Source organism: Ursus americanus, chromosome 22, assembly GCF_024610735.1.
Source record: "Ursus americanus isolate L20-20 chromosome 22, mUrsAme1.1.p, whole genome shotgun sequence".
Lineage (NCBI taxonomy): Eukaryota > Metazoa > Chordata > Mammalia > Carnivora > Ursidae > Ursus > Ursus americanus.
This window is the reverse complement of record NC_142148.1, coordinates 33,922,618-33,947,908: the sequence shown is the minus strand read 5'-3', so window position 1 is coordinate 33,947,908 and position 25,291 is coordinate 33,922,618. Positions and strand designations below refer to the sequence as shown.

The 25,291-nt window shown below is 43.0% G+C and overlaps 1 protein-coding gene across 4 annotated transcripts in view; it reads right to left on the bottom strand.

The window, feature by feature from the left end:
- Positions 1 to 25,291, bottom strand: part of PLCB4 (phospholipase C beta 4) — a 399,303-nt gene that overhangs the window by 8,548 nt on the left and 365,464 nt on the right. For all 4 annotated transcript variants that reach the window (XM_045808925.2, XM_045808910.2, XM_087853750.1 and 1 more), the window contains exons 28-35: positions 24,287 to 24,375; positions 23,500 to 23,650; positions 19,027 to 19,076; positions 18,829 to 18,894; positions 8,775 to 8,890; positions 7,413 to 7,488; positions 5,478 to 5,653; positions 2,903 to 3,004 (exon numbers count right to left, since the gene is read on the bottom strand). In XM_045808925.2, the coding sequence (XP_045664881.1) occupies positions 2,903 to 3,004; positions 5,478 to 5,653; positions 7,413 to 7,488; positions 8,775 to 8,890; positions 18,829 to 18,894; positions 19,027 to 19,076; positions 23,500 to 23,650; positions 24,287 to 24,375 (826 nt within the window). The remainder of the gene's footprint in view (positions 1 to 2,902; positions 3,005 to 5,477; positions 5,654 to 7,412; positions 7,489 to 8,774; positions 8,891 to 18,828; positions 18,895 to 19,026; positions 19,077 to 23,499; positions 23,651 to 24,286; positions 24,376 to 25,291) is intronic.

Here is a 25,291-nt window from a genome sequence, read left to right as displayed (position 1 = left end):
TCTTTAAAAGATTTACTTTCTTAGCAACTTTCAAGTATATAATACAGTACTGTTAACTATAGCCACCATGTTCAATATTAGATCTCTGGGACTTGCTCCTCTTATAACTGCAAGTCTGTCCCCTTTAACATTTTCCCATTTCTCCACCCCCTTAACTCCTGGAAACCTCTATTTTACTCTGTTTCTAACTGAAGTCATACATTATTTGTCTTTAGCTGGCTTATTTCATGTAGCATTATGCCCTCAAGGTCTATCCATGTTGTCACAAATGCCAAAATTTCCTTCTTTTTTAATGGCTGGAAATATTCCTCTATGTATGTGAATGTGGATGTAAAATCACATTTTCTTAATCCATTCATCTGTTCATGGGTACTGAGGTTATTTCCATGTCTTGGCTACTTGAATAATGCTACAATGAACATGGGGGTGCAGATATTGCTTTGGTATAGTGATCTCATTTCCTTCAGATAGATAACCAAGAGTGGGGTTGTAAGATTATATGGCATTTCTATTTTTAATTTTTTAAGGAAGCTCCATATTGTTTTTTATAGTGGCTGCACCAATTTACATGGCCCCAACAATGCAGAAAGGTTCTCTTTTCTCCACATCCTCACCGACACTTGTTCTTAACTTTTTGATGCATAACCATTCTAACAGATATGAGGTTTTATTCCATTGTGGTTTTGATTTGCAGCTCCCTGATGATTAGTGATCTTGAACACTTTTCATGTACCTGTTGGTCATTTGTATGTTTTGTTTGGAAAAATGTCTGTTCAGGTCCTCTGTCCATTTAAAAATCAGATTGCTTTGTTGTTATGAGTTGTATGAGTTCCGTATATATAGTTGGATATTAATCCCGGATACATGGTTTACAAATGTTTTTCCCATTCCATAGGTTGCCTCTTCATTTTGCTGATTGTTTCTTTTGCTATGTGCCTTAGCTCCTTTCTGCACATCCATGGACAGTACTTGCACTGCTGTTCAGTTTCAAATAGTGTGTGATTTCTGTTGAAATGTCCTCTTTGACTCGGGAAGAGAAGTGCTTGTTAGCGTCTGCAGGTCTTTCTAAGCCATCTGATTACAACTTTTGAAATTTTATTTCTCAGTACTTTGTTAAAGTGGGCACACATACACGATGTGTGTGTTTAGAAGGCAACCATGTTGCACACAGGAAGTATTTTAAAAACCAGCCATTTGTAGGTGTTTTAGAAACACCTACCACAGGAGACAAAGGCAAAACAAAAAAATTAAAAACTGTTAATTATGCTATCAGTAACTTAAAGGTAATTTGACCTCAACTGGGCTGAAGTCCACTTCGTAATATACTTAAAGAGCTCTTTATCAATTTTTTCAATGATTACCACATTCATCCTATTGAATTCTGTATTTCGGGGAATCTAACACAGTTCAAACTGATGAGGTTTTATCATGGCTGGGCTATTTTACATTTTTGAGCTAAAGCAGATGTCATTTCCACTATATAAGGCCCTTAAGCAAAGTTCCGTGTCAAGAACCACAAGAGGATGGTGCAAAGAAGTATTGATTAAACTGAGTAATAATTTCCCTAGATGCTCCACGTTGACTGGGAAATTTCTTGGCCAACATTTTAAAAAGTCAATTCATTTCCAAGTCCAATTGCTGTGGAATTGCATATCCTATTGATGACCCAGTCCCAACTGAACTTAATTCAACAACACTTCAGCATGAAAATGCACTGAATGGCATTATGCTTCCTATTTTATCGTATTTCAAGTTTAACATCGTTATTAATAATTGAGTTGTGCTTTAAAAAAATCAACGAAATTGAGGTGGTTGGACAGCAGTTCTCACCATGTTCAAAACAAAGAGGCAACATCGGGTATCCACTGAGCCTCCGTAAAAGACCAGGTAGACAAGGAGCCCATGAAATACAGGTGCTTTCCTTTGTAGCTGCCAAGTTCTCCAGCAGCTTAGCCCATAGCTACGGGAGAGTGGAGTACTTGAAGCCCTAACCAGGCTCCTGTCTCAGTTCCAAGAGCTAATCTTCACTTGGCTCTGTATTTTCCGATCACTGAGGAAAGTGGTCTCAAGTGGTCTCAACTCCCTCTCTTGGGTAACAGGACTCCTGACGCCCTCTCGAATCCCCTTTACCGCCTTTGCCTAAAGGGCTTGCACCTGGAACCTTCTCTGGAGGTCACACGCACCTTCCCCTAGCCGCAGGTGGCAAATGACCGACCAACACAGAAGTACAAAAGCCAGGTACCCTTGGTTTAAAGAGACTGGTGGTGCAGCTCACCCTCCAGGGCTTTCGATCAGGCTGCAGAGGGACTGTAACTGAGACCAGTATACCCTTGCTCAGCCACGGCCTTGGACCCTTCCTGTTTCCCCTACTGCTCTTCTCTGCAGGTCCCTTCCTCAGGAATTCACATCCACCCGAGTTCCTGTCTTGGTCTCTGTTGCTAAAAAACCCAACCTAAGATAAGGTTAAGCCAGAAAAACTGAGTGGGGACTTCTGATCGCTGGTGTCAAGGACAGCACAAGGCAAATCAAAGGAAGAAGACTGGCCTCCTACAGGCTGCTAGTCCAGACCATCCCACCCAGAACGGGCCCATCCCTGAGCAGCTGAGATGCTTGCGGGATGACCCAGTGGAATGTGGGAAGGAGATTTTGCCATAGTTTATGCAATTTGGTTTGGAGATGAGCACACATATGCTGAATGTACATTTATTTTACCGGTGGTAGTGAACAATCAGAAGACAAGTGTTCTACGGCAACAACAATAAATCTTCATAGCGGTCAAAACAGCAGAATTCATAGCCGACACTCCCAAGGATTACGAGTAGTGTGTGTATACGCACATAAATGTTGTGTTTATGCCTCCCAGTCAATGCTCCCTCCCCACGGTGAGTGCCCTCAGGCTTACCTTTCCCGTTCTGCTTTGTTCTTGATAGATTTATCTTGGCTGATGGCTTTGCTGTTTTCCATAGAAATCTTAGCCTGGTGTGCTCGCATTTCCTTGCTTTCCCTAAGTATTAAAAGTACACAAACAGGGGTCAGGGGAGTTAGTGTTTAGTGGGTACAGAGTTTCAACTGGAGAAGATGAAAAAGTCCAGGAGACGGATGGTGGTGATGGCTACACAATAGCGTGAGTGTACTGACTGCCACACACTTTAAAAAATGGTTAAAATGGGACGCCTGGGTGGCTCAGTCAGTTAGGTGTCTGCCTCTGACTCAGGTCATGATCCCAGGGTCTTGGGATCGAGCCCTATGTTGGGTTCCTTGCTCGGCAGGGAGTCTGCTTCTCCCTCTCCCTCTCTCTCACTCTCTCAAATAAATAAAATCTTAAAAAAATGGTTAAAATGCAAATTTTATGTTATGGATATTTAACTATAATAAAAAAGTAAATTCTACATATAACAGCAGGACTAGGTTCACTTCCCCCTCAATAGTGGGGGTACCACTATTGAGCTCAACGAATTATACTGTATCCTGTGAAAAGGAGGGAAAAAGCCCCAGTCCATGAGAAGCGGAAGTGGGTCACCTCCTGAGGAAGTGACAGTGATGAACTGGGATGAAGAGACATTACGTTTGTCCACAAAAATATAAAGATTTTCCAGCTTTGTCCTACATTTCTTGGGATCAGATGGCCTGGAAGAGAAAGAGGATGTTCTGACCCTCACAAGTGACCTCCATGCTCTCTGACAGCCCATGGGAATGAAGGGGACCGAGTAGTTTCAGATAAGCATGGGTTGTAAGGGGGGAAAAAAGGATGTTTACATACGGACGGCCCCTGATCCCTGCGTGTGCTACAATGTGTGTGTGCATGAGAAAGGCTCATAGATTATTTACGTGTACATAAAGGTATGAACACTGAACTGAGTGTCATTAGCAGAGAATTTTTTCTGGCACCTATATAGGTCTCCTCGAAGTCCTGCCTGGAAACGAGTGACCAGGAGTCCGGTGTTCTAAGTAGTTTCTGCACGGTATCCAAAGAGATGGACAACACTGAGCCCACTGAGGCAGGAGCGTGCATAGAAACTCCTGCGCCCAAGAAAACGGCCCTCAAATTGTTTCTGAAGTTAGTGTTAGTCAACTGACCATTTCTTTGTTCATTCACTCAACCAGCACTTCTCAATGACCAAATGTGGCTGACCAGTCTTAAAAGGGCAAGATTTTTTTTAACCAAGAGCAACAGCTGTGATCGTGAGGAAGACACACGACCACAGGGTGCTTGAGAAAAAGCCCAAATGCTGCTGTTACTTGGAAAAATGCCCTGGCCGTGTATTTATTTTTTTAAGGTAAATTAGTAATTAGGTTATGCTCTCTTCAAATAACTTCCTAAGCAATGAAAGAATTAACTTTTTTTTTTCTTTTGAACAATGCCTACTGTTGAGGGCTAACTTTTTTCTTTATTCAACGCCAAAAAAGATGAGAGAGGCTACACCACTTTCTCCTGTGAAGTATCTCTGAGGACGGATGGATGCTTACAGTCTGGTATCGCGGCAACGGTCAGAGAGCGGCGAGCACACCTTTTTGTGTACCGAATCAAGAGCATCTTGCAGGGAAAAAAAAAGACCACTCCTAATCCTATACAGCTTCACAGAATACTTCACAATGGGTCAGGTACAGACTACTGACCTCCAGCAAACTTAGCAGGTCTACCTCATTTCGTAGCCTTACACGAGAATTGGCAATGATGGCAAAATGCTTCACATTCTTATGGCCGGACCTATCAGTCCAAAACCAGGCTGGGAATTCATGTTCGCGCCCAGATAATTTATGCAGTTAGCATTTAAAAACTTTTTTGTTTGCTTTGTTTACTGCTTCTATTTTCTACTCTTGTGTGTGTATCCATAGACCGGAACAGTGGCAGACAGGAGGCACAAAGGCAGAAGCGAGCAAGCTGTTACAAAGTTGCGATAAAAGGATGTAACTGACATCTGCCCTCTCCTGCTGGGAGGTGGGGCCGGGCGAGTCTAGCTCGTCGTTTGCAGGATTTTAAACAATATTCAATTCATAAACCGATACTTCTTTGCTGTTTCTTGATTAGATCTATCTTTCTAAAATTCCTAGAAGCCCTAATCATGGAAAGAATCTCACCACATCTAGCCACTGAGTGATCAGATCCAATCTGATCGAGGAGCTTAACTGGTTGGTCTTTGTCTCCTTACGTGTCCTCTCTTCCTAAGAGGCTCCAGGTCATTTTCCAAAGCCCAGCGTTGGCCCTAACACTCCGTGAAGCCTCCATGACTGCTCCGGAGGCAACAGAGCTCCTTTGGGCTGTGCTGTTTTTTTTGTATGTATCGTATACTATTTGTAATCCAGCTGAAATTTTCATGTGAGTGTTAAGACCTTGCCGACACTTGTAAGCACCTGGATGGCCGAGGCTGCTGCTTCGAGTTCATGTTGCTCGCCTCAACTGTATGACATGAGACACATAACAGCTCAGTGTGATTACAAAATTAGGAGCTCCTTCTGGAGAAGGCGCACTTGCCTACCTGTCATGGGACAGTTTGAGCTGCTGGGTTTGCTGCTCGTGGGCACTGATCAGTAGCTTTCGCAGGAGCTCACACTGCTGGCTGAGGTGGAGGTCCCGGATCTCTTGCTCCTCAGCACTGTGGGTGTTGATCATTTCTGACCACTCCTTTGTGTGCTGGGCCACTATCTCTTTGACCTGTGTGGGGAAAAGGGGATGGTGCCACTTGGAACTGTCACAGACCAGGTATGAACTGAAAACACAGTATCCGTCATGCATTCCAAATTCCACCCATCAATTTATCTGGTGAATCAGTAGACACTCCAACCTCCAAAAAATATGTACTAGTCCATGGGAATCAGGAAGTCATGGGTTATTAAAATAATCGCTTTGGCTCTAAATAGCCATGACCTGTGATTTCACTGTCTAACTTGTCCGTGTTCCCTTTTGTCTGGGCCCTGGGCTCCTTTACGGAGTCTCTCAGCTTCTCATCTCTTCATGCTTTTCCCACTTCACATCCACAAGGCCACAGGTCTGAATGGAGAGCCCTGTGTTCTCTTATCCCCGGATCATGACTCACTGTGTCAACCCTACCAGACTCTAGGGTACAAAGTCTCCCCTTCCCCATATCCATGCTCTTTGCAATGTGCTTTTGTACCTGTCCTTGTCAAGAGCTAGCGTCCATTTCCCCACCTCTTTGAATCTGGCTGCCCTTGGGACCTGCTTTAGCCATGAGACAGTAGCAAATGTGCAAGCAGCAGCTTGGAATGCTCCCTCTTCTGCTGTCTGGAACCCCAAGGTTGCCTTGGGACGGAGCCTGCGCTAGCCTGCTGGGGGATGAGAGGTGATACAGGAAAAGCAACCAGCCACCAGCTAAAGACTGGATATCTGAGTATAGCCATTGATCCCCGCTGACTGCAGACACACGAGTGAGCCTAATCACCATCACTAGAACTACCCAGCTGAGTATAGCCCAAATTCTGACCCACGCAATTGTAAGGTAATAACTGGTGGCTGTCTTTAGTCACTAAATTTTGACCAGTGTACCGTGCAGCAAAAGCTAACTGGTATCATGGCCAAGATTCCTACTTTCCTATCTGTGCAAAGCTTCTAGAAGTCACAGCATGGTGCACGGACATTAATGCTCAAACATTGCAGTTAGAAGAGAGAGCGTGAAGAATGACTCTCAAGGACACATGGCTTTCTGCCTCTGTAGCTTCACACAACGGACACAAAATACATAGGGAAGAGAACCTCCGTTTGAACAGCCTGGCTTACCCATGCAGGCAGCAGGGCCATCGGGCTGAATGGCAGAGCTGTGCGGAGACGTAGGGAGGCTGGCTGGTCTGACCAAAAGCTAGAGTTCGGAGTTTTAAGATTAGGAGTTTTAAGATCACCCCCTTTCTTTTGTAACTATTATTGCTAGAAGAATTATTTGTGTTCTTGACAGGAACTTAGGGCTCAGTTCCCCAAATGTCTGCAAACTAGTAAGTCTCCCAAGCTCCTATTTTCTTGGGGAAATAGGAGTAATTGGGCTCATCCCCTAGAATATCAGCTCTTGATTTGTTTCCCATCCTAAACTTCCACAGCAAAGTCAGAATGGAATAAGTATCAAAGGGTTACTCAATCCCCAGGTTGGGTGGTTGTTTGGTTCTCTGTTTAATGTTACTTCTCTAGAGAAGCACGTTCTGTATTTTATACAGTATTTATACTGTGTCACTTGCTGCCCCAGAGGCAGGAGGCAGATAGCATAGAGAGACTGAGGAAGGAAAAGATGTTCCATGAAATGGCTGTTCCCAAAGCCAGTGAGTCTGGAACAAATGTGAGTGTGGAAACCCCTTGACTGCCCAGACCAGCCCCAAGTTACTGTTACTTCTGATTTATGTTAGGTAGGGCGTCTAAAAAATTACAAAGTATCTTCTGCAAGCTCCTGCTGTAAAAAAAGGCATTTTCTTACCTTAGATTTGTGATCTGATGTCAGTGTCTGAATTTTAATTTCGGTTTCTTTTTTCATTTCGAGACAATTACTTCCCCTGAAAATGGAAAATCAGAAATGTGTGCCAGATGTTAGATAGCTTCCCATTCCCATGGGCCCTTGCTCCAAAGCTTTCTAATGAAGACAATTTGTTCTCATCAAACATGGGATGCCATGGCTCATTGGGCAACATCAGTATTTCTAGTAATAGACGTACACCTTACAAAACATCCATGTCGTGATTACTCAATTCAACCACTACACAAAGAGACATTTCAGATCTAACAATGATTGCATTGTTAAGGGTCTGTTGTCAGAGTTTCCATTTTGGTTCCTGCTTTTCTTGAGGCTAATTTTTCATTTATTCAATAAAATATTATTGGAGATAATAACTAGAAAATAGGTCCTCAGCCTTGAAGTGAATTTTTAAATTCTTCCTGGTTATAAAGCCAGATTTTTGTCTTTTACACATGCCAGCAAGGCAGAAAATAGCATTTCTTGGCATCATAGGGCAATTTTTGCTTCTTATTCCATTGTGACTAGGAAATACATACGAGGCAATTTCCCAGCAACCATTACTGCTTATTTCAGTGATAATTTTTCCCTTTTGGAATATATGTAGCGTGGCTGAAACCAGAACAGGTCCCGAGCTTCTCTCTTCAGCATAGATGCTCTGATGTATTATGGCCTGAGTCAGAATGCTTCGTTATATCATTGAAAATGTCTCCGAGAGAAGCATTATTCTAAAAACGCAAGGACTCTCATCAAATCTATTACTTCTCAAGGGCTGACACCGAGGATGTTCTCCTTTAGTCTGTTGTTCGGTGAGTTGGTAGCATCACACAAACATCCCCCTGGCTTAATTCCAGACAAAAATCTTACATAGTAGATGCCGTGATAGGTTTTATTCAACAGTCTTATCTGTTGGCATAAGCTAAAGATTCTTGTTATATTAAAAAATCGAGATTGCATTTTTTCCCCATGAGTGCATCAAACTTCTTATTTATTTTCTGGCTATGCAAAAGGATTTCTGTAATTTCAAAATTTCCCAACTTTAGCTGTTCTTCCCTCTCCCCCTCCTTCACCTTAAAGATAACTGAGTGGAGAACACACGAGAGACATAGTGACGGTGTCATCCACCTGTCGAACTGGAATAAAGTGCCTCTCTTCTACTTCCAGTCCCTGCCGCCTTCAGTTGAATGAGTCTCTTATTTTTGAGGAAAAACTTTCGATGATGAAAACACAGTCAAGACTAATTTCTTCCTTGACCTAAACAGCTAACTGTTGGGAAAAACAAAATATAAAAAGGCAAAAAGCTTCCCGAAGGAAATAAAGAGCCATTACCCCTTCTTCTTCATCGCCTTCTCTAGGATTTTCTCATGCGTTGACTTCTCTTTGTCATACTGGGCCACAATTTTGTCAACTTGCGTGCAGTGCAACTTCTGCATTGTGCTGTGCTCCTGAATGAGAGGAATCTGTCATCACGAGCTGGACTCTTCCAGGGGGGCTGCTAAACTTACCTGTGTTGGGCTGGCATGATTTTCAACAGCTTTCCCAGAACTTTGGTTGGGAAATCGAGGCATAACCAATTCTAAGAAGCGGAAGGATTTCCAATCTCCCACCCAACACAAGAGTTTCTTGTACAGGGGTATGCCCAACAAGGGAGTGTCTAGTCTCAGCCTCCAGAACATCCCCGCTCCTGGGCAGCCCCCATCATCCCAACGTCCTCTTTTCTACACATACATGTTCTCCATAGACCTTCTGCCCACTCGTCTTTGTTCTGTTGGAGATGCCTACTTAGTCCACAGCCCCTTCCACACATGGGTTCTCAAACACCCAAGCTCAGCTACCGTGTCTTCTCTCTTACACGTGCTAAGTATAACTATTCACGTGTGACACGGCTTCTAAACACCCAGCACATTTGTGGAAGGCCTTAGATACCATCACTAAACAGAACTGCCAGTGGGGTTGTCACTGTCAGCGGACTTCAAATCCCCATCACGCCTTTGGGAGAAGTCGTGGCGAAGGGTGGTGCAGGTTGTGGAGATTCTCAGGAAAGGAACTGACAACGGGGACAACAGAGTGGTCCAAGGTGATGCTACCTTGCTGTGGATTTGGGGTCAGGGAAACATATGGAACAGCATCATGCTTAATTTGCGGTTGGAACACCTCATAAATCTAGCCACATTCCCAATATACGTGCACTTTGTGTGATAAACACATTCCAGCCAGGGCTTTTGCAATGTGGTGTATTGGGTTAAGGACATGGGTTCTTCAGGCTTAAATCCTGGGGCAACTCCTCTGGCCTCTCCATTTGTTCATCTTTATAACTGGGACAGCGACAACTAGTTCACAGATTGTCAGGACTAAACGTAAACATGATCATATTTCAAACGCCTGCTATACCTTATTCAAAATATAGTAATGTGTTCATATTATTCAGTATTCATGATAATATACAGAGAGTGACTTGGGATAAGGGAGAGCAAGGAGAATGATCAAATCAATAAACCTTCCCTCCACACTGAATCAACACGTTCACGTCTCCTTATTTGAACGGATTTGACTACTCTTGCATTGCTGTGGACAAGAATGAGCCCACTAAAATGCCCTACTAATCGTCCTCCTTTTAAGACTTAAAGGCATCATGCCTGCCCAGCACATGTGTTAATTTTTCTGGGCAAATATATAAGGGACTCGATGCAAGTGCAGATTCAAACAGATTAGAATCATCTTTCCCGTGCGTTCTTTCTGCTTTTCTCTTTCTCACAGGTATCAAAGGAAGGGTGGAGAAGATTGTTCTTTAAATAGCCTAGTGCAGCACAAGAAGAGGAGAGGATCTGAGGCTTGGAAGTATGCTATTTCTTAAGGAAACATTCTGGTGAATCTTATTAACCCAATTAGAGCTGAGGAATGAGGCTGTGTGTGACGAACGGTGTTCAGGATGGATTCCAGTAGGTAAGACACGCTCTACGAAGCCAGCGCAGTCTTTGTGCAGCAGAACATGGCACAAAACTTGGTCCATAGCAGATGCTCATTAGATATTTGTCGTACACATGAAAAACTAGCATGGGAACACAGCAGGAGCACGTGGATTCTGGTCTTAGCTCAGTCAATAGTTAGCCAAGTGGCCATGGTGAAACTTATATAAATCTTTTTACATAAGTAATCTCCCCTAAGGCATGACTCACCGGAGTCCAGAACTGGGGTTTCTTTCAGTAAGAAATGGGCATACTTTTCAGCTGTCTGATGTGGTCAAATCCTTAGAGCAAATAAAACCCAAAGTTGGATAAATATCCCCAATAACACGTTAGAAGAATAATTACAACTTAAATGCCTATAGGGACCAAACAAGAAGTAAATGAAGGAAACTGCTTTCTTAGAAAACTGAACAAGATCCATTTGCCCAACCCCATTCATGGGTTGGTTATGAGCTGCGAAGTTACCTAATGTAGGCAGGAATAATGTGGAAAATTAGGGGGAGCCTAGGTGGCTCCATCAGTTAAGCACCTGCCTTCGGCTCAGGTCATGATCCTGGGGTCCTGGGATCGAGCCTCACACTGGGCTCCCTGCTCAGTGGGGAACCTGCCTTTCCCTCTCCCTCTGCCCCCTCCCTGCTTGTGCTCTCTCTCACACATAAATAAATAAAATCTTTAAAAAAATATGGAAAATTAGAAGCACATTGAATTGAAATGATTATTCTTAATACAAATAACAAGAAAGTTGGTCTTGCAAAATTATCTCTGTATTTCTCCACGTGCTCAGAACGATTCCTGTGTGGTAGGAAGTGGTCACTGAAGTGTTTTGGGATAATTTGTTTCCAGACACCACTTCTCCTTTCACAAAGGAACGGGCTCCTAATTATGTGATGGCGGTGAAGCCTCAGCTTCCTGAAGTGTAAAATGGAGGAGGCAGGAAGTGATCTCTCAGTCCATTTTAACTCAGAAAAAGTCTATCATTGGTTTTATTCTTTGGGCCTTAATTAAATCATGAGACACTACCGAAGAGGCACACATTTTTTTTCATTCATTCAGGTCAAGAGTACCAGAATTAGATGTGTTGACTGAAAAGTGAATCTTCGTTGGGATATTTCTGGGGAGACAAAATGTACAACTTTTAGCAGGATGTATCGGTTTTCTTATTGAAGAGTGAATTCAGCTTCTTTTGGGATAGACTTCTGTTGTAATTCATTTTTGTGACTGATGGGGCAGTGGGCGTGAATGACTGTACCACAGATATTGCTGAAAAATTGGAGTAAGTCATATTTGCTCAGCATGTAATTCTGAGGTCGCCAGTAAGCTGCCATGTCTCTTCCTAACAGACGTATGGCTCTGGCACTGAGGTCTCACCATTAATTACAATTGATGAGTTTAACAGCAGTCTTGATATTATCAGCTAAATTGCTTGCATAGCAAAGAACAAATTTTCCATTACTAGCTTTACTGAAATGCCAACTGTTAGTCGGTTTCTCAGGCATTTCATTTGACTCATCTGATGGTGATACTGCAAACCGGGGGTCCCAGGGATACATCCAACCTGCAAATATGAGATTTCTCCCCCCCACATGGTGTTTTACGAGAAGACTGATTAGGGACTAATATTTAAAGATCTGGAAGTTCATATAAGATTTCAGATTTTATGAGTCCCCTTTCGAGAATGAAGCTGGCCCATGGACTCTCAAGGCACCGATGGTGGGGGGCTAAGTCTGATTTGCCTTTCGAATGGGGATGAATGTTCTTCTGCTCTCTGTATCTGGCCAACTTCCTTCATTTACTTCTTGTTTGGTCCCTATAGGCATTTAAGTTGTAATTATTCTTCTAATGTGTTATTGGGGATATTTATCCAACTTTGGGTTTTATTTGCTCTAAGGATTTGACCACATCAGACAGCTGAAAAGTATGCCCATTTCTTACTGAAAGAAACCCCAGTTCTGGACTCCGGTGAGTCATGCATTAGGGGAGATTCCTGTTGCTTCGTTCTGCTTTTGCTAGGTCTCATCTAACGGATACTTGAAAACCATTCTCCTAGTTTCCATTTCAAATTGAAGAGGGGGTTTTAGAAAGTGAGAAACACACAGAAGTCTGATTGCCAGCTGCACTCACAGGGTCAAAAGCAATGGCCAATGACCATTGCCAACCGCCAAAATCTAGGCATGTTAACTAGCATCCTAATCTCATTTGGGGCCCGCATGGTCATTATCCCTGACTTTTCTGCTCAGTATCCTGAAAGCAGCTTACACACCTATTTCTGTGTTTCTCTTGCAGATGGCAGATCTTCACATACCACAATTCCTCCTCCATCCTGTAGCTAACCTTCACATTTGAAAGTCAGATTTCTTTTGCATAATAACTCTGTGTCTTAAGCCACTGGGATTTAGCTCTTGGATTCTCTGCTTCCCTGTAGGTCTAAGAAGTGGCATTATTTACCTAGGCTGATGTGTGAGAGCTGAGAGTGTCCTGCAGTCATACTATGGACTAAGTAGGAGTCTCTGCTCTTAGGTGCCAACTGCCAAGGTTGATGCACGGACGCTGTGGATGGGAGGATACAGCCTGGGCCAGGTTCCCTCCTCAGTAGGTTACTTTATAACCCAAGGCCTTAGGGTGGCAAATCTCAGCCCCATCTTAGGTGGCTTCAAAATTGTTAAAAAGGGGTTGTAACGTGATGTTTCACAGAAAGCCTGGGTGTATTTATTCTCATTATTGCTTGACAACAGGTCAAAATCTGTTTTTGTAAGGAGGCCTCACCCTCAGCTTGCGGGAAGTTAAGGGGGCTGCCACTAAGGGGTCGAGGGACATAATATTCCTGAAGAAATAATTCTCAAAATGTAATGTGTGCAGGAGAGGCGCTTACTTAAATTTATTGCCTAGACCTCTTATTGGAGATTATAACTAAGTCTCAGATGCAAGAATATGCCTACTTTACAAAGCCTCCACCTCTTGGTCCAAGGATCACATGTTGAAAAAACAGTCCCAAAGGAAGCCAAGACATTTGTGCCCTGGTAGAATCATGATTGGTTTTGAAAACCTTTTTACTAAGACCATCAAGAAGATGTGAGAAAGAAAAACCAAGATGGCAAAACCCAGAGGTAATGCAGTAGAGTGGTTAGGAGCGTGAATTTCACTACTGGGTATTTACCCAAAGAAAACACTAATTCCGAAAGATAGGGACCTCTGTAGTTACAATAGCCAAGATGTGGAAGCAATGCAGGTGTCCACTGATAGACACATGGATAAGGAAGTGTGGGGTGTGTGTGTGTGTGCGCACCCATACACACACTCACATGTATATAAAAAAAGGAATATTATGCAGCCATAAAAAAGGAGGAGATCATGCCATTTGCAACAGTATGGATGGACCTAGAGGTATTACGGTAAGTGAAGTAACTCAGAGAAAGACAAATACCATAGGATTTCATTCATGTGTGGGATCTCAAAAAACCAAAACCAAATGAATAAACAAAAAGCAGAATCAGACCTATAAATGCAGACTGATGGCTGCCAGAGGAGAAGGGAGTTGGGGGGTGGGCAAAATGGGAGAAGGGGAGTGGGAGATACAGGCTTCCAGCTATGGAATGAATAGGTCACGGGAATAAGAAGTTCAATATAAGGAATATAGTCAATGGTGTTGTCAGAGCATCATATGGTGACAGATGCAGCCACTCGGGTGGTGAGCACAGTGCGGGGTACAAACTTGTCAAATCCCTACGTTGCACGCCTGGAACTAATTTAACATTGTACGTCAACTATACGCAAAAAAAAAAATCTTGTTTCTGGAGTCAGAATTTTGATTCACATCCTAACTCTACCATTTAAAAGCTAGGTGATTTAGTCAAGCTGTGTTCTTTTATTTATTTATTTATTTATTTTTTAAATTTTTTTTTTTTAAAGATTTTATTATTTATTCGACAGGATAGAGACAGCCAGCGAGAGAGGGAACACAAGCAGGGGGAGTGGGAGAGGAAGAAGCAGGCTCACAGTGGAGGAGCCTGATGTGGGGCTTGATCCCATAACGCTGGGATCACGCCCTGAGCCGAAGGCAGACGCTTAACCGCTGTGCCACCCAGGCGCCCCAAAGCTGTGTTCTTTTAAACATAAATTATCTCACCGGACAAATGGCTGGTAGAGGGCTTCCAAACATGGACAATTCTTTCTCTCTCTGTATCCACTCTCTCCATCCCCCCACTTTGTAATGTGACTTTGTGGTTCCAACACTCATGTCAATCCTTCATCTTAGAAGACAGTTCGGATGAGACCATGGAAAGTATTAGGGAGATATTACAGACTGAAAAATCACAGAAAGTTTATAGACAGGATGCTCTAATTATTTGAAATTATTTGTGAAACCCTTGGACAGTTAAAATAGATGAAATGCATTTTTAATAAACGGTAATAATGTGGTGAGTTGTAAAACGTGTGTGTTAGATGTAAGCAAACGAGCCCGTTATCAGCATTGACTAGTTATACGGCTCTAGGTAAGGGACTCACCTCTCTGAATTTCATTTTATTCATTTCTAGAATGTGGAGTGTTCCTTAGGCTTCAGGGATATTGTGAGGAGTTGAGAATGTGCATAAAATGTGTAACACAAGGGTGCTTGGGTGGCTCAGTCGGTTAAGCATTGGACTTTTGATTTCAGCTCAGATCGTGATCTCAGTGTCGTGGGATTGAGCCCTGAGTTGGGCTTTGCATGGGTATGGAGCCTACTTAAGATTCTCTCTCTTCTTCTGCCACCCCCCCCCCACCAATGTGTTCAAAACTGGCACTAAATAAATGTTAGCCTTATTAGTAGTCTTACAGCAGAAACACTATAGAGCTACCCTATGACCCAGCAATTGCACTACTAGGTATTTACCCAAAGGATAGAAACATAATGATCTGAAGGGCACCTGCACCCTAATGTTTATAGCAGCAACATCCACAATAGCCAAACTATGGAAAGAGCCACATGTCCACCGAGAAATGAGAGGATAAAGAAGATGGCGTCTATATATACAATGGAATACTACTCAGCCATCAAAAATGAAACCTTACATTTGCAACGATGTGGGTGGAATTAGAGGGTATTATTAATAGCTAAGCAAAATAAGTCAATCAGAGAAAGACAATTATATGATTTCACTCGTGTGGAATTTAAGAAACAAAACAGAGGATCATAGGGGAAGGGAGGGAAAGATAAAATAAGACAAAAACAGAGAGGGAGACAAATCATAAGAGACTCTTCACTACGGGAAACAAACTGAGGGCTGCTAGAGGGGAGGTCGGTGGAGAGATGGGATAACTGGGTGATGGGCACTAAGGAGGGCACTTGAACTAATGAACACTGGGTGTTGTATGCAACTGATGAGTCACTGAACTCTATCTCTGAAACTAATAATACACTAGATGCTAATTAATTGAATAAAAAAAAGAGAAACAGGAAAAAAACCCACAAAAAAACACTACAGAATTCAGAATTCATAAATTATACTGCCAAAGCCATCTGAATAAAGTGCGTCCCCTGTGTATTTAATGTGGGAGAAGGGATTCATTCGTAAGCTCATAATCACACACTTGTAACAGGAACTTCTGCGGTGCATGAGGGTCTGAAAAAGCAGCTGTGGAAAGCATTGCCCTGCTCAGAAATACTCTTGAAAAGCTCTCTGAAAAGCAACAGGGAAGCACGGCACACATTTTCCTGGGGCAATTTTCTCTGCTGTTCGACCTAAGGAATTTCGAACCCTTCCTCCAAAAAACGCACACTAAAGCTGTTATGAAAGTCCACACAAATTCAGATAGTTGGATTTAGGGAGATTTAAAATCTCCTTTTAGGTATTGGTTCTACTGTCAGGTGGGGCTCCAAGAAGCTCATTTGTTTCCTACAAAGGAAAGCAACATGGATTCTCTCAGCCATCCAGGATTTACTGGACACTAAACAACATGGAGACGTCCTTGCCAACAGGTGTGAAGAAATGGGATTGGCTGAACGAAGTGCAGTGGTGTCTGAGGTGGAGGGGAAGATCTACAAAGACCAGCTCTAAGTTGTGTCACAGAAAAATAATTTTCCACCTATTAATGGATTGAATGTTTCTGTCTCCCCCTCTGAATTCCTATGTTGAAGCCCTCATTCCCAATGAGATGGAATGTGGAGGTAGGGCCTTTGGGGGAGTGACTAGGTCATGAGGGTCGAGTCCTCATGGATGGGATCAGTACCCTTAAAAGAAGAGACATGAGAGAAATGACAGCTCTCTCCACCAGGTGAGGACATAGCAAGGAGGCTCTTCGAAACCAGGAAGGGGGCTCTCACGGGGCACGGAACCTGCTGCACCTTGACCTTGGGACATCCGCTCTCCAGACTCTAAGAAATAAATGTTTGTTGTTTAAGTCTCCCGGTCTACGCCAGTTTGTTACAGTGGCCCAAGCTGATGAAGACACCATCTTGCCACTTTTCTGATAAAGCCGATGGGCCCATTTGCTGACCGGAGGAAGCTTGGCCTCAAAGGTTCAGATGAGGAAATCAAGAGGAACTCTGTAAGTTCTGCAGAATCGAGGAGCACCTTTCCTTAGTAGCTGTACAGGTGACCAGTGTACGGACATCATCCAAACTCGATGGGGACTGTCATAACATCCCACGGGCTACCTCTGCATTTGATGCAACAAGGGGAACTTGTCTACTTACCAAAACATCTGATGTCCTTCAGAGAATAATGCAGTAAGGGTATGGGTGCTAGCCTCAGGTGGTTTGGGTTCAAATTCTGACTCTGCTGCTTTCCAAAGTGGAGACAGTAGTTCAACTGCTTAACCTCCCTCATCATTGGTTTCTTAATTTCACTTAAATAGGATTTGCCTTCTAGGATGGAGAGTATTAAATGAGACAATAAACGTAAAGTGCTGAGCACAGCATCTGGAAAACACTGAGCAGGCAAAAATTCTAGCCGCTATCATTGTTATTTTTATTGTTGGTCAAGTATAGGTTTCCTGGTCTTGCCTCAAGGAAATATTTAATGAGGGGGAGGCCAAAAATTGGAAGTTTCCATGGAGACAACAGGCCATGGAGATGCCTGCCTCAGTGACAAGAGATCCAAGTTCAGTGGAAGGAAGATCTGGGGGACGCTGTCTTCCCCTGTGGGTACCAACTCCATCCCTACAAAGTCAGGTAACTTGCCTTTTCTCCCTCTTTTCTGTTGTCTTTCCATATTCTAGGTTGTTGCCAATGACCAGCAAAATTGAAAGCACTGCTTTAAGCAGCTCTGTCTCCAACAGTCCCACACTTTGAAAAATCTGTGCAAGAGTCCCCCACGGGCAATAAAAAGGAATTCCATTAAATGGACTTATTCACGAAATTTAGGAACAAATAATAGTCTGTGGAGTGACCCCAAATCAGCAAATCCCATTATCAGTTCAATAATACAGGGACTATTACAAGGCCAAGATCAGGCCAAATTTCTCAAAGGAGCGCCAACTGTTAAATCAGGGCCATGAGTTCCGCAGTTCAATATCTGGAGTGATTCAGGGATACACCACTCACGTCTGGCTCTGCAGGACATGCCTTAGTTTGAGGACTCGAGTCAGAGTACAAAGAAGTGGAACGTAAGATCAGTTTAAAAGAACTCAGAAGCCCTTTAAGAAATTAAGTTTCTCTTGCTCCCATTGCCCTGAACAGATGAACACACACGTTACCCTTCCAGCCCCCGGGGCTTATTGTGTTCATCTTGGGAAGGAAAGAGGCATTACGTTCTCCCCCTTTTCCTGTGAGGAGCAACGGGGAGCCGGCTGATGCCCGAGTGTGGCGAAGTTCTCAGCCCACACGAGAACTCCCGAGGCCAGCTGCTGCTGTTCTCTTGAATTTGCAACCACCTCTTCTTATGGGCGAAAAGGAAAAACAACTCTATTTCAGAAGTAGGGCGCTGAGCAGAGTTTACATAATAGGGAAAGTGAGAAGAGCCCTGTCTCCAGGAGCTGTGGGTGAGAAGTTCAGAGCTGGCTGGTACCTCCCTCCGTGCACCGTGTGTGGCAAAAGACAAGAAACCCTGGGGATCTAGGTGCCTCTAGGCTAACTGAGACTCTGAGTTGGTCTTCAAGAGTCTGGCTATGGCCCACTCTTTTAGATAAAGTCCGATTATTAAACAGTTTTTAAATGGGCGAAGCTTTGTTACGCTTTTGAAAAAATTGTTAGAAATGCAGATTACAAATCAGTGACAGGCAATCCCAAATGGTTTCTGTTTTTAAATTTCATTTTACAATCAGTGAAAATGAAGGTGTCCAGCTGGCCGGTGTCAGTTTCTAAGCCATGTTTTTGCCTGTGAAGAATCCACTGGTCCATCACACAGATTAATAGCTTTTCATCAGAGAGCTAAATGTAGAAACAAACAAGCAAACAAAATCACACACACACCACCACACATGGACGCTCAACACACCCTACCTTTGCATGTTTCTTCTTTAAAGAATTTAGCTCCTTCTGTTGTTTCTTTAAATGCTTCAAGTAAGCCTGTGGAAGAAACAAAGAGGGTCCCAGATCAGTTTTTTGTAGCCACGATGAATACATCTGGTGAGAAACAAAAATATTTTGGTGCCAGCAATATGTGTCATACGAGAGTGCTTGCAAAATGAGTAATTTTACCTTCATCTGCTTTAAATCTTCTATCCTCACTTGAGGGATAAGTTCGATACCTTAAAAAAATATGAAATCACTGTGTGTATTAAAAATTAGAGAGGATAGCGGATAATACAAAAGTCACCATTTTGAAATCTCATCAGAAGACTTTGAAGCAGCTTTACATGTAAGGTTATGGATATAAGCATCTTAATTTTTTATTACAAAGCAAGTAACTAGACGCTTAATTGGCAGGCTTATTGTCTTAGGTCAGGTTCCTTACGAGCAGAGCCTGAGCTGGAGCTCTGTGTGCACAAGACCTACTAAGGGAGGGCTCTCAGGAGAAACCTGAAGGGAGCGAGAGAAGCAGAATGGGGCAGAGGACGAAGCACGGTGCATTTCTAGCTGAAATCCAACCTGACCCTGCAGCGAGCTCTTCAGCATAAACGACCATCCGAAGTTGCTCTACTCGAGGTGAAGAGACTGGGCTTTCATAACCCCCACTGTCAGCCAGTGGCTTCAGAGGTGGTACAAAACCTTCCAGGCATTTCCAGGCAAGGGAACTCCCACAGTCTGAGGGCCATCCTTTGAGAAAGTGGCAGCTGCGATTTGCAATCAGCCAATACACAGAGCGGCTGGAGGGAGGGGATGCTAACCCCACAAAGGAGATCTGATCAGGCCCCACAGACTCTGTTAACATTACTTATATCTTTGTATTTCAGGGCATATCATAGCAGTCAACCACCTCCCTCTTCATTGTCATCAAAGAACAAAACATTTTTTTCTTAGCTTCTTTTACCAAATGTAGTTTTTGAGCAGTAGGCTATTGGGCACAGCCATGCCTTCAACGTACAGGAAATCCTAGAATCAAACCGTTGTGTAACAGGGTGCTGTCATGAGGACCTGGAGTCACACACTCAATTATCCTGCTACTGGAGTGATGCTAGGCCAGGTGTCGCCATGGCAACCAGAGTTGTAGAAGAATCCCCAAACATTTTCTATTTGACTGCAGATTTTCATCTCAGACAAACAAGATGAATGTGTGCTCCGTACTATAATTGATTTCCATTAGACTCCCAAAAGCGAGGGATGAGATATTCAAGAAAGATAGGCATGGAGTCCCCCAGGCTCTTGTTTTTCACTTTTGTTCATTTTAAGAAGATGTGCACAGCTAGTGTGAGGGTGGGAAGGCAGGAAACGGAGTCACAGCTAAGAGAAATCAGCCCTGTGACCTATACCATTTATGATAGGGGCATCCAGAGAACCCGAGGTGCTTCTCTGATCTCTCAAACCTGACGTCACAAGCCAACTCCCTGCTTTACTGCCGAGAGAGAGGGGCGCTGTAGGGCAGAGATGTGAATCCTCGTCTATAAAATGAACGGAGGACTGGGGTGCAAGCACGGTCCTCCAGACAGCTAACAAATATTAAGGCTTAATCCAGTCCAATGACACTTCTCTTTTGGTCTTGGTTAAAGTAAATCTTGATTAACAGGAACCTTTGAAAACATGAACTTGTTTTATATTTTTTGAGAAAGATAAATCGTGTAGCTAGGAAACATCTACACTGTGCAGAACAGGGACTGGTACGTGCTCAATTCCCTCTGTGGGCCCACAGAAAGGTGTATAACGGAACTTTTGGCGGCTGTGGCAGTGTTCTATGTGGGAACTGTCCAACGGAGAGCCACTAGCCACGTGTGGCTCTGGGCACCTGAAACGTGGATAGCGCAACTGAAGAGTTCAAGTGTTAATTTTAACGTTGAAATCTACACAGCCACATGTGGCTAGTGGCTATGACAGTGGCCAGTGCAGTTCTACAAGATTCCCTGGTTAAGGGAAGGGTTAAGTATGGCACTTTGGGCTCCAAAGATTGTAGCTAATTAAAGTTGCACTATGTAAAGCTTTTGTTTTTATTAACAAAGCTCAAAAAGAAATTGTTTGCTCTCAAGCCATCATTAGGAGGCCAACTTGGAGTTTCATTCTCTTAATTCCTTATTCTTAAGATTAAACAGAAAATCAAGCAGCACTGGTGCAGATAATGCCGGGCTGCATGTCTAAGAGAAATCATTTAGAACTTTCTTACCTCCACAGATGTGGGCAGCAAATGCTACCGGGCTGTACCCGTTCACCTTGCTTTCTCTACATCAGCCCATTCTATTGACTTCCAATGGCCAGCACCTGCATTTCCTTACCTGAGGAAGTTACCTGAGAACTCTCCCTCCAAAACATGCTTTACCACCCTTCTGTCCATCTAGAATCATTAAGGGGATTTATCCCTCCTCCAGGGCCTCTCAACAAAAGACTGACTATAGTTGAAGTATATGTTCCCCTGCCTCTGAGGTATGTGTTCAACACCAGCCCTCATGGTGTTCCCAGGAGCACTGAGCTCCAGGTGCCTTAATGGAACTTGGAAACACTCTGATTACTGGCTACCTTGTGTCTCTTCCCCAAGCCCCTAAACTACTTGCATTTGAAAACTTGTCTCAGGGTCTGCTTTGGGGATGACCCAAATTAAGATAGTTCTCTAGAAAGAAGCTTGCCTTCTCAAATGACACCTCTTCCCACAAATTCCACTGGAGTAGTTTATTTCCTCTCTTGACTCCTGACTCCCCAGTTCATAGATAGGAGTGAGAAGAACACCTATAAACTTCCCTCTTGCACTTCTCTGCCATTCTCCTAAAAGCTACCATGTAAAAGATTGGGCCCCCCATTAGACCAGGTTCTGCTGTTTACCTCCACATGTGTCCTTCTAAATTGTACAGTCATCTGCTCCCCGAACTTCAGCATCTGGCTCATGAGAAGAATATCCATGAGAAGAATCCATTTCATGCCTTCCTACTCAAGTCAAAGCTGCATTTCGAGGCCCAGCTCAATTGGGATCTCATCCAGAAGTCTTTTCTTCTGGAACACTTGCTGGAAGGGACACCCTCTCCCCTTCTGTTTCTTAGGGGTCAGTCCTCATTGACCACTGCCCAGCCTGGCTGTTGTGTGGGAGCCTGTCCTACATTACCCCTCTAGCCACATGAGGTCCCTGAAGGTGTGAAGGCATTTCTCACAGAACCCTGAACTGTCACTTAGAGCAGGCTTCCAATTTTCATGAATAAAAGGTCAAAAGGAAACAGCATGTAGAGCTTCCTTCTCAGGGTGTCTGTTGAGGAGACTGGACCGGAAATGAGAGCCTCTTGGCTTCCTCCAATGCAATCTTATTTGGAACCAGGGGTGAGACCATTCTCAACACAAACACGTTCCCTTCTAGAACCAGAATCACTTCTGTCTTCTGTAAGCTGGTCACACTACCATTTTTTCAGGCCACTTAACTCACTGTAATTACTAATGTCTTTATGTATGAATGGGCATGACACTTTAAACAACACAAGAACTTTACACGAAAACGCTCCCATTTTCTACCATCTATCTCTGTTTGAACGGCTAATGTGACTAATGCCCAGTGCGGGAATGGACTGCCCAAAGCCTGTACTATGAGCTTGCTCATGTCTCCTGGGAGGAACAAACAGCTGCAGGCCAAGTACAATTTGGGCTACTTTTGTGCAGTCTCATTTTCTAATTTGTTTCACAAAGCTCTGCGCACACTTAGTATCCTGTTAAATTACTAGGCTGCCTTGGTTTGGGAAAGCCTGTCATTTCTTACCTTCAACTGCAGCACTGTGTGTGCTTAAGTGTACAAACAACATGATTCACTAACATCAAGGGCACTGCGTTCCCATATAAATGGGAAATATACCCACTGAGTAGAAAACCGTTAGAAATTCTTATCAAAGAAGAGTGAGTTTGGTAAATGATTCAGGATCGAGGAGGATACTCAAAATGTTTCATTCCCAGTGTGGGATGGGCACCATCCAATCAGAATGAATGGCAGGCCAGTAAGCATAGAAGTCGATTTTAAACGGCAGAATGATTGTGGCCCCACATACCAGCTGAATGTTAGCACATGGGACACATCATTCCTTGCGTGACACCTCTTAGGATATCTTGTTTCATCCACAGGAAACCATATAGAATTGGCCTTCAAATGCCCATCTGCTAATTTTACAAATTATCATGGATGCTAAGTATCTACTTATGGGGGCAATCTGTCAAGAAGGGAATCTAGAAATATATGAACAATGATGATTCTTTTGGCTCACGAGTCCACTGCCCATCCAGATAAGTGCCTGTGGGGTTATCCAGGAGAGTGTAGGTTCACTATGTGGAAATTCTTTTCATTAGGGAGCCTGAACTTAAACATTTTCTAAAACTATGGATGTTGTACCCAGGGCCCTAAGTTGCAGGGGATGTAGCAGATGAGACTAATGTTGACTCCCTGTTAAATACTCGGGGAAAGTAAGCAGTTTGTCCAATCTACAAGAAAACATGCTGCTCTTGAGCTTTATGGGGCAATGAAAACTGGCGAAATTAGCAATTCTAAATGCCCTCATTGAAGACTCTTCAAAAAGAGGATAAGATTGCCAGAATAGATAAGGAGCCCAAACCCCTCCCCTTTACCTTTCTTGGCTTCCACGCCAGACCCCAGGGCCACCGTGGTGGTTGGTCTGAGCTCGGAGCTGCTCTGTGGGGTCACGTTTGCTTTGGCAGTGTTGGCTTTTCCTTTCTTGTCATTCTTAGAAGTATCACTGGGCACATCTGCTATGTCACTCTGGAGCAGAAATGTTTATATTAACCTACATGAATGCCACCTCCCATTCAACCGTCTTGTGCTTTCTCTATTTTACTGAATCCAGTTTGAACCACTCAGCATCTCCCCTACCACTCTCTCTTAATGGATCATTGCCAGGCAGGAGAAAAGATTACACGGTTTTCTCAGGCTTGAGGCAAAGGATGAAGCCAAGGAAAGAAGATGCCACTCTTTTACAAGTAGGGTACAATAAAGGGAACTTTAAAGACAAAGGAACAAACAAGGCAAGTGTGCACAGAAATGGGGTAAGGGTGGACGCAAGACTGGTAAATAACAGAGACACATAAATGTCAATTTCACTACTTCACTGACTTGGGTCAGCTGGTATTCTAGTGTATCACAAGAGCATCCTGTATCTGAAACATTCCTAAAAGCATTATGGATTTCCATTTCATTTATTAAACATGTTTTCCATTTTATTTATTAAATATGCTACACTTTACAGACCCTTGAAACTATTTGGTTGAATTGATAAATTCAATTTCAAAACCACTCTTCAAGTTTGCTATATGAATTTATTACTTTGTCTTGCTCTTATAACCACTGACCACCAAACTACCCCAGCTTGGCTGTCCTTAGTCAACCATTGCTACTTACAGTTTCAATGCCCATAGCTCTCATTTGGTCTGCTCTCTTTTCCGTAATGGAAAGAAATTTCTTTGGATCTGATAAAGCATCCACAATATCTGAAAAAGACCAAAAAAATCCGGGGGCTGTTGAGTCTCTGTTTTATTGTACACACTCAGGAAAATTCAGCTAATGAACAATTCATAATCCTGGACCCCTGTTATGTCTTAAGTACCTTCTCCTAGGACATAAGACAAAGTTATGAAGGTGCAGCCAGTTACAGAAAACAAGAGATAAGTAAGGGCAAGGATCAAAGCCCAGATGACTTTCTCCTATTTTCTCTTTGGTTTTTGTCCAAATAAAGATGACAGGGTGGCAGGGTGAGCCAAGTGAATTGCCTTGGGTTCTTGACTATTTACTTATGATCAGGTTGATTCATGCCCCAGCTGAATTTCTTCATCTGAAAATTAGGGCTGATACCACCCACTCTGAAGGGATACGATGAGTATTCAATGAGATGGTAAGTGTAAAAAGTCCTTGGAACATAGTAGACACTGCCAGTATCTAAATCTTATTTTTAGATAAGAGGGCTAATACATATTTAAAGCCAATTTGGGTTCCATGGTAGTTAAAATGAAGTATTTCTCCAGCAACCTCTCAGCTACACGTTGCACTTAAAAACAGTGAAATTTCATGTTTTATATAATGTCATTTGAAGAGTTCCAAGTACTTTCCAGCAGAATCTCATGAAATTTTGCATTAGTTACCAATACTACAGAAGTAATATTTATTTTTATTACCTTAAAACAGTATCTAATTCACAATTTTCAAAAACTCTACGTATATCAATTTCCTCCAGTAAAATCACCCTCCTAATTATAGTTTTAAGATACTTTCTCTCAGTTGAATCTTTATCCTCTTATAGAAAATAATACATGTACAGGACAAACATCCAGACATACAAAATGTAAAAATCTCCTCTCCTGCCAATCCTACCCCTTATATATACTGCTATCCATTTCTTGTATCCTTATT